Source organism: Pholis gunnellus (assembly GCF_910591455.1).
Source record: "Pholis gunnellus genome assembly, chromosome: 21".
Classification (NCBI taxonomy): Eukaryota; Metazoa; Chordata; class Actinopteri; order Perciformes; family Pholidae; genus Pholis; species Pholis gunnellus.
Window position 1 is genome coordinate 8,785,206 of NC_136548.1, and position 9,873 is coordinate 8,795,078.

General features: G+C 43.2%; 1 protein-coding gene across 1 annotated transcript; it reads left to right on the forward strand.

The window, feature by feature from the left end:
- Positions 1-706: 706 nt before the first annotated feature.
- ccdc78 (coiled-coil domain containing 78) lies at positions 707-7,026 on the forward strand (the record flags this gene model as incomplete). The annotated part of the gene is made up of 13 exons (XM_079182887.1): positions 707-772; positions 1,019-1,150; positions 1,219-1,305; positions 1,512-1,868; positions 2,479-2,529; positions 2,619-2,707; positions 3,001-3,079; positions 3,222-3,347; positions 3,437-3,633; positions 3,761-3,965; positions 4,730-4,795; positions 4,916-5,016; positions 7,008-7,026. The coding sequence occupies 13 exons, from the start codon at positions 707-709 to the stop codon at positions 7,024-7,026; spliced, it is 1,575 nt and encodes a 524-aa protein (XP_079039013.1).
- Positions 7,027-9,873: the final 2,847 nt, after the last annotated feature.

Below are 9,873 nucleotides of genomic sequence, written 5' to 3' on the forward strand. Positions count from 1 at the left end.
CTGAAAGGTTTTATATCAGTAGCGGTGTTCATATCCATACGTTTGTATTGAACTCTAATAGACCATGCAGATTGGTGAAGCTGCCACATTCTGACTTGTCGTAGGAGGAAAAGCACAGGTGTTACTAATAAAACTAACGATGGCTCTTTTATCATTCACACCTGTGCTTTTCCTAAAGTGACAAGTCAAATGTCTGCCGTTAAAAAAGGTCAGTTTTTATAAGTTCTCCTAGCATGTATGCATGTTGCCAGGTCAGACAATCAATACTCGTTATTTCAACATCACATTAAGTCATCGTTGATGGTTTAGTGACATATTGGCCACTTGTCGTTTTTTCAAACTGTAGCCACAAGATGGCGCTGCTGTCAATGCTATGTACCATCATCCGGCCTCTGAAGCCATAAGTGGTTTTGGCTCAAACTTGAGAGGCTGAAACAGTAAAATCATAAAAGCAATAAGTTATTGTAGCCTTTAGAGGTTCACATAAAGTTTATTTTTTGTGATACAACGGGGGGGGAACATTTCTATTTCATTGACATTTCTACCGTGGCAGTTGTGGTGCTATTCCTTGATTAAAATAAAGTTTGAAAAAAGAAAAACTGTGTCCACAACTTTTTTTTGTGTGTGTGTGTTGTCGAGCCATGGCAACGTTGTTGGTGGATACAGTGTGTGCGTTACTTTAAGCAGCCGTTGACGGTGAACAAAGATGGACACAAACCACAAGACTCCAAATGAACCTGAGGAGCGACTTCAAGCTCTCACTGAAGAAAATGTGAGTAGATGACTGGTCAGTGTTTATATGCAGGGTTATCACTTCTAAAAGGTATAGTTGGTTTAGGAAGTAAGCTTAATGGTGGAAATGAACAAAGGCCACAGACTCACAGGTGGATATCTTAACGTTAATTGTCCTTTAGATGCAACACGAGCTACAATGGAGCCAACATGGGAGAGCCTGAACGTGGATAATGTGCCTTTGTCATGTCATTATAGAAAGCTGTTTCTGCTCACCTCACTGTAGTTGCAGCTGCGTGGCAAAAATGAACGCCTTTTCACCAAAGTGGGCTACCTGGAGAGCAGACTGGGCCACCTGGCCAGCTCCCGCACAGATCTGTCCTGCAGGCTGGTCCGGAGCGAAGAGGAAAAACTCAAGGTAGAGTTCATGAGCTGTGTGAAGCATTTAAGAACTACAAAGGTCAATGCATCTGTCTGAACTTTCAGATATCTAAGGAGCTCGTGGAGGACAAAATCCAGACCAGCAAGATGAGAGAGCAGTTTGAAGAAGAGACGTTTGAGCTGAAGAACAAGGTGAGAGTTATTTGCTGGTGAAATGTATACTTTATTTCACCAGTGAAGCTTCAGGATAAGAAGATTTAATACTCCTAAAAGGGTTTGGGGGGAAAGCGTTTCCTCTGGGTTAAAATTAAGTTGTATGTGTTAACTCTCCGCTACAAACAGTGTGACCCTGAATCACTGAGGCTGTCTGCACTGCACTTCTCTTTTCCTCTCGTTAGATATTGAACCAAGCCGGTGCAATAACAGAGCTTGAGATGAAACGAGAGAACTTATTCAGGGAACTCCAGTCTGCTGAGGCTCTTCTGAAAATGGGAGAAAAGAGCGGCCAAGACCTGACGGAGGAGTACGCCACGCTGAAGAAGAACTACCTCGCTCTGGCTGAGGCCCGTGATGAGGAGCTCGCCCAGAGCGACAAGCTGAGCACTGAGCTGCTGGCTCTGGCCCGGGCCCAGGACGCCCTGCGTAGGCAGCTGGAGGAGCAGCAGCAGAGTGAGAGGACAACCACCCAGGGCCTGCACGGTGAGCTGGACAGAGTGCGGGCCCTGATCAGCCGCATGTCACGCAACAGAGTCAAGGTGAGGCGGCGTGTTTATTCATCTTCAACAGGATAGGACCGGGCACAGGGGACTTTCAGTTCCTGGTTTGATTCCCGAGTTAAGTTCAAATCAGTCTGTAGTTCCTGGAATTTCTGGGGCTTTTTGCCCACACCAAAAATCAAAAGGTTGTCATTATTGAAACTACTCAGTTTTTTTTGGGAAAACCAAACACAGATCATGTTAGTCCCATCTCGGTTATCAAAAAAAAATGAAATGCGTTTCAGCTCCAACATAAGTGTTCTTGATGATAAAAGACAAACAAATGTAAATTGTCATGTTTCTCACATTTCTTCAAACGGTTCATGTAACTTACTACTATTGCAACATGATTTACTGTACTGTTAGGTAAGCAGGACTAGTATTCCCCACATCATTTCCCGTATTATTCTCAGACAAAGCCTTGATTGTGAATGAAACTGATTGGGTTTTTGAAAGCAAAAAACAGGTTTTCTTTTAACTGCTAAAACCTTTTCATTTTCGGTTGAACTACATCTTTCATTTGAAATATTATACTTGCCATTGTTTCCGTTTGTATTTATGTCATTATATGTTAAATGTTTATTCCAATTGTATAACATTGTATATACAGCTTGAGGACCTGGCAGCTTTGGACAAGGAGCAAAAAACTATGGAAAAAACTGTGAGTATTTTATTCTTTGGAGCAGTGGCCAACACACATGTTTTATGGGCCTCAGTAAACTTACTACTGGTTCGTATGCTCTCACGTAGCTACTTGGAAACCAAGATGAGATCAAAGACATGCTGGAGAAAATGAAGAACAGCTACGAGGAGCAGCAGAAGAAACTGGAGGAGAAAGTGTGAGGGCCGGTTTGTCATGTACTCGTGCACAAGCTTGATTACGGTGAAACATCATTATCTTTCCATTTCCAGTCGTCATAAACAGCCAAACCCTTCTCAGGAAGTACGGCCCAGTGTTCATCCCCCACACATCTGCTCCGTGGTCCCTTCTTTGATTTTTTTGTTCTAAACCGTGGCTTTATTTGCTGTGTGTGTGTGTGTGATGTGGTCTCTTTGCATCGCCCCTGTGATGTGGCTGTCCGTGGACTTTGGTCGCTGCTCTCTTATTGTTGAGCCTGTGTTTGGTTATCAGGGTGGCAATGGGTAAAGAGCATCAGGAGAACAAGAGAGCCATCCGTGATCGCCGGCAGGAACTATCTGAGCAGAGTGCGGTGAGCGTTAAAACATCCCATACCGATTTACAGAACATCCTGAAATGATTATAGATATTATCACTGTTCCGCAACCTTTGAATTCATGTTTTTGACTTGGTGGAAAATGTTTCACATCATGTCGGTCATATTTCTATCCAAGGCCCTGATGTGCTCTCAGAGCCAAGTGAAGGAGGTGGAAGAAGAGAACTCAAAGCTGCAGCTTCAACTCAAAGAGCTGAATGAGGAATACCGTGCAAGGCTCGTGTGCTATTTACGGGACTTAGCCGTGAGTTGCAGTGCTCGCACAATCATGTCTACAAAGTAGTGCGACACAACGTCTTAACACAACATCCAATCGGCGCGCCTCTCGTTTAGGAGTACATTGATGGGCTTGGAGAAGGTAAAGGCCCTTCAGAGACTTCTAAGATGAGGGCGCACGTGGACAGCATGCTCCAGGATGTTCGTTCGTCCTACAGGGTCAGGGAGGAACAGCTAGCCCATGCTGCTCGCTCATATAAGAAGAGACTTCAGAAGGTCACCAAGACCCATCATGCTCTTCTTATTGCGTACAGGTGAGACTTCATGTGTGCTTTGCTGTTTGTGCAGACATGAGGAAATCATTTTATAATGAAACAAAGCAAAGATTAGTGACTGAATAAAAGAAGAAAACTGGCCACATCGATACACTGTGATCTTTAGGGTTCAGAGGGACCAGGTCTTAGCCCAAATGGGGTGTGGCCTTGACCCCGGACCCCCCGAAGCCAGCTTCAGCCTGGAGCCCACTGAGCTCAGAGGTGAACCTGAGACGGAGCTCCATCACCTTCGCCAGGACAAGGCGAGGCTGGAGGGTCAGCTGCAGGCGGCCAGGAAGCAGGTAGCACAAAAGAAAGGTGGCTGCTTTGAAGTGACCTGCTTTTGCTTTGTCTGCTGTATCTCTGTAATTGATCTTTGTGTCCATTCTTCCCTTACAAAGCCAAACGGCATGTGTTTTGTGGTGGTGAACTGTAAAATAATGACATCAAAGTGTGTCGACTATGACGACAAAAAGCTTTACTGCTGCAGAGGTGGACTGCGGATCATGTAGCAGAACTGATGGATGGGTTGATTTATCATACCTGTGTGATTGTCAGGATGGCTGTTGCAGCAGTTTAATGTGTTAAAATAAATTATTTGTCTTTTGTGGAAATATGCCAATTTGCATAGAAGAGCAGTGACTGGAAGTATCTGCGCCTGGTCAACAAATATTAAAAACGTGTGACTTCCAGTAAAGCCAGAAGTTGTTGATTTTACATTTATTTTATTGTGTACACAAACAAGATCTATTGTGTTATTTACTGAGCTTTAGATGTGCTGGTATTTGATTCTGTTTCTTTCCGATAAGTGTTCTTTTGGGGCATTTTTTGGAGAATTGAATTGAATGAAAGCCTGATCCTTGTTTGTACTTCAAGTCTTCATTTATATTGCCTCATTGTTTTACATACATTTATGTATTTATGCGGATTCAAGACCTTCACCCTGACTTTGCCGTTGCAGGTGGCTGTCCTCGAAATGCCTGTTCAGAATGTAAGCCGTCAGGAGTGAGTGTCATTTTTCCATTTTACCAAATGACTAATGGGGTCAGCTGTGGATTGTGTTATAGAAAGTTATGAAAACTGTATCATTATCAGGCCGGCATGCGAGGAATCCTGGTCAGACACGAGGAAACAGCTGAGGGAGATCGCAGACTCAACACTGGTAAACAAAAACTCTCTCACTCATAAACTTTGGATTGTCAAATTACATCCCTCACACAAAAAACATTCAATTTATAACCTCACTTAAAAACGAATAATTTTCTTCGATGAAGATGATTTGATTTCCTTTCTTCAAAAAAGGAGGCCTTTGAGAACCAGGGCAACGGTTGCAGAGGCGCAGGTGTGGGAGTTGCAGGACTATATTGACAATCACCTGGGCAGGTCAGGAAGCCACTGGATTTGTAAGTCAGATATTGTTCACTTTGTAAACAGCGTTATATTGAGCTTTACCGCTACCTGCAGGTATAAAGAGGAGATCTCACGACTCTGCAGACTGCATGTAGTACAGGAGGCTGGGCGCTCCCAGAGTGCAAATTCTTCACTCCATTAAGAAAAGTCATATATTGCAAGTTAGTATCAAATTGCATTGTTTTATGTTTAACCTCATACGTGACATTTTTTTAAATGAAACATGAAAATGTAGTTTTAAACATTTATTTAAGTGAAATCTGACGCAGCCCAGTGATTGTACGCTGGTTTCATTCACATTTTAAAGTGGATACTTATTATAAACAACTTGATTTGACCAGAGGACGTATGTATGGTGAGCATTTGCACCATCACTAGGTGGTGCTGCTCATACTGATGGTTTTCTCCATGAAAGGCCCCCAAAGAAATCCGGCCTTGAGAAAAAAATGCCTGGAATGTTTGTAAAGCTTATGTCAATTTCACGAGCTCGGGAGAAGAAAGCGTGGTGACAATGAGGGGTCACCCTGGTGAGAATAATGTCATTACATGTTACCCAGACACATGCACACCCGTGAATACGTTCCCTCAATGCCGGAGCTGGGAACTGTGGTGCAAACAAGCCAGGCTTTTTTTCAAGAATGAGGGTTCATATTTATAACCTCCGTGTTGTTGTGAATAGTCATCTATTCCCTTTAAATCCCTTTAACAGCGAAAGGGTCGACATTTTTTTTCCTGGTGTGTTTTTGGTAGCCGGGTTTCCTGCCATAGCGCCGTAGCCGGCATAACTTAAACATCGGGACATTCCTTCTGGAAAAAAAATACTTTCAAAGCTGAAAGGTTCGATTAAAAAACGGCAGTAAGATTGATGTCGAGTTTAATGTTGAAAAAGATAAAAACGTGAAGCTGAAACACTCGAGGGAATGATGGGAAAAGTAGAGGAGATGGAAAGAGTCAAACGCATGTCACCCCAATCCCCTTTTCAGGGGGCATGCCAGCCCCTGGAAGGGAGGGAGCACGGGTGTGAAAGTTTGAGAGGAATGGGAAGTGGGATTTTGTTAGTAATGTATTACACTCCCAGGGCCCTGGGAAAAGGGGTGGGTGGGGTGGGTGGGTGGGGGGGGGGGGGTCAGCTTGGGTCTGTGCCAACATAGTCACTGTGCCAAAGCAGTGGGTGCTGGGGGACCACTCCTCTCACCGGCAGATCTGTGGGAAAATCTAAACCAGGTTGTTCTTTGCTGCTTCGCCAACAAAAGACGGGGAGATGTTGTGCCTGCAGAAGCTGCCGCAGACGTGTGTGTAAATGAAGTTCGCACTGAGTAAACGAAAAGCAAGAAAAGTAGTAGATAAATAGTAGAAAGTGTGACATTGTAAATGCATTGAGTGGAGGTTGAAGTCTGTTGCGACACAGCTGGTCCCCGAAGGCAAAGTGACAAGTCTTCTTCCCAACTTGGGGCGTTTGGGAAAAATTCAATTTTTAGACTAAACAACTTTACAGTATGTGTGGTCACTATTATGATGCAAAAACCTGATCACTACAATGATTAGATAAGATTCAATTGGTCTAGTAGAAACATAAAACAACTGTACTTACAACAGCGACGCAGGAATTGTTTTTACCTTGTGTGTGTGTGTGTGCGTGTCATCACGGCAAACTGTGGTCCTGGAGACACCTACTGTAACAACCACACATAATGCAGAAATGACCTTTGAGTCAAATTGACTCTTTTCTGACTGTCTTATAAAAACTCAGCATTTTAAGCTTCACAAAGATGGTTTTCATTTCAGGATTTTTGCATTGCATTCTGTAATGTTGTTCAGGTGTCGCCTCTAAAGAGCTGTCCTCCATGACACCGTCTCAACCACTGAAATGCTCCGAAATGGTTTCATATAACATCTTTTATTGGCAACAAAAAGAAAGACGAGGTTAAAACTGTAATTGTCTAATTGTCTTTTATGTCCTTTAGTTTGACCAAAAATGGATGACCGTTTTTGTAACGTGAAATAAAATAACTGACTTTTTCAAATTCAAACTTAAGTCTTTCGTTATTCATTGAGGAATTGAAAACCTTAACCTGCACAATACAGTGTTAGTCCAGTAAAAGTAGAAACAATCATCGGGAAGCTGTGAAGGAAGAAATGGTGCGTGATATTTGTAAATTTTGGGAACCACATGAAACCGCCAACAATTCCACTTTTGTTGTCTACAGAAGCATAAATTTGAATGGTTAACAGAAATACATAGAACATTAGCATTCTGGTTTAGTTGAAGGCCCTCACCTAATCAACAACTGCAAGTACATGTTTGATTATTCACTTTCTCTCTTCTGTTTTGTTGGAGATGCTTTGGGCCCAGATTTTGTTTTGTGCGCAGCACAGTGGGAAAGAGGTTGGATGAATGTGTCGCTCTGCGGATGGGAAGCAGGGTGGAGCGACGCAGAGGAAGTACCTCACATGGCCTGCGATGGGCCGCTTGTCAAGAGGCCCTTTGTTTTAGGAGGTTAATGCCTAATTGATACAGGCTTAATGAGAGCGGTCTGTGTGTGCAGAGTGTGTGAGCCGGGGGGGGGGGGGCTGCACGGCCCTGCCATAATTGGAACGGACAAGCCTTGTGTGGAGGAGTGCACGGGGGAAAGGATTTATGGGAACGCAAGGAAAGTATAGAGGCAGAGTGGGAATGAGGAAGAAAAGGTGACAATGAGTAGGAGGAATGTGGAGGCAGTGTGAGAGGAATCCGGTGCGATAGTGAGAGCATTGCAAGATCATGAGAAAGAAATGCAGCGACAATGGGAAAATTCAGCATGAACTTCAACCAGGATGTTCCCATGGATGTTCAGTTCATGCTCAATCAAATTGTATGGATTGTTTCTTGAATCCTCCCATGATACTGATTAGAATTACGACTGTTTTTAAGGACGCCGCAGATTGTATATTCACTCTACCAATAATAAGATTAGTTCAATAACATTTTAATGTTGGATATTAATGAGCAAATGCAAAAATGCCAACAAACTACGTAACTGTCTGTCTGTTTTCTGAGACACCTGTCTTTTCTTTTCTGATGAGCTGTCTTTTCGACCCCCTCTTTTAGTCTGACAGTCTCAGACTATTCATGCGAGAGTCCCCAGCTCCCCCCCCCAGACAAGCTTTCAGTATGAAGGCTAGAGAGGCATTGAGAGGGAGGAGGGAAGGGGCAGGAGAGGGGAGCACAGAAGAACCGTGCACTTCAGAAAAACTTGAAGAATCAGGGCTGAAAGCTATGGAGATTCTGGGTGGCTCAGAAAGAGGGCGAAAGATTGAAAAGAAGAGGGGAAAAAAATAAAGGGGTAATTGTACATGATTGTAAAGATGAAGCAATAGAAAAATGATTTTTGGAAGTTGGGCTTGTACAGAGGGAGCTGTAAAGAGACAAATTGGAAGGTATTACATGAGAAAGTTTAGGAAAGACGGGATATAGGGTGAGAAAATGGAGGAGGAAGAATTACAGTAAGGGTGAGAAAGACAGGGGAGGGATGAGCGAGAGCGAGTGAGAATGAGGCTGAGTGTCAGTGAGGGAAGGAGAGAGGGACAGGCCCTCTGTTTTCCCACACTCGGCTGGTTCCCACAGCGGACCTGGCTAATCCCTGTCTTAATTGGGGGAGAATTCCAGCGCACATGTTCCACTGGAATGAGCGTAGAGCGAAGGGAGAGAGAAAGGCTCAGGAGCTTCTGACACATCAGACAGGCCACAGCGGCTGGGCTGATGCACAATGTGTGAGTGCACTTTGTTGGAATATAAACATGCCGCCTGACTGTCAGCACGTCTGGCGCATAAATGGCTTCACAAGTTTTTTCTGTTTCTTTTTCCTTTCACTCGATCCAACAAGATCAAGTGCTTTTAGCAGCCGTGGCATCGCACCGGCATATTGTGCCGTAGGGGCAGTGTGTTCCTTAAGGGTTCTTTTTCAAGAATGTTGAAAGGAGAAAAACCTTAAACACTCTCACGCTGGTTAAAGGGCAGTTCACCCAAAATGCAAAAGTGGCTCACAAGTGGCCAAAAGATCAGTTATTGCAGGTTTAAACCAAAACGATCTGCTTAAGATTCTGTAAGTGTGGTGAACTTTAGAAAAAGAAGAACAATATCGGCTCTTGGAGTAGCTTCCAATTTTCATATTCTCAAATCACCAAACACAGAGAGTGTTATATTAAAGGGTAACTACGCTCATTTTTCAAATGAATGATGTCATCAAGTATTAAGAATGGGGAAAGATGACACTGAGAGCGTATGTAGGCTATATGTGTGTATATGAGTATATACATTTTCTGTTCCACTACTGAGAACACTTCGATAGAATGAAGCTCATTGGGTATAAAAAAGAAAACAATCATTCCGTGGGTCCATGAAATCAGTCCCACTCATTGTAAATGCAGCAGCTCCAGACTTTTAAGTTTGCTACTTTTGGGGTTTTGGGGCTTTGAGAGAGAGTAGCTCATGCTCGGGAATATTGATTGAACAACTATGCTGTAAAAGTAACATTGGAACTTTTAATTAAGGGGATGGCCCCCTTTACGATATTTCCAGTGCAGTTTTGAAGTAGTTTGAAACCGTTTCATTGAGCTAAATCACATTTTAGTTCCATCAACAGCTGCCTCAATATAATCAAATGCAATGTAACTAAACACATGTTAAAGGATCTGGATCATTGTTGATCAGTTAGTTTGCTGGCTGCGTATCTTTCACATAAGCCCATTTCCCTATCTTTGATGATAAGCAATAACATCACTGCTGTTGTTCAGTCCTGTAGGAAATCATTCATTTATGTAGAAGTTACAGGACAGAACTACAAATCTAAT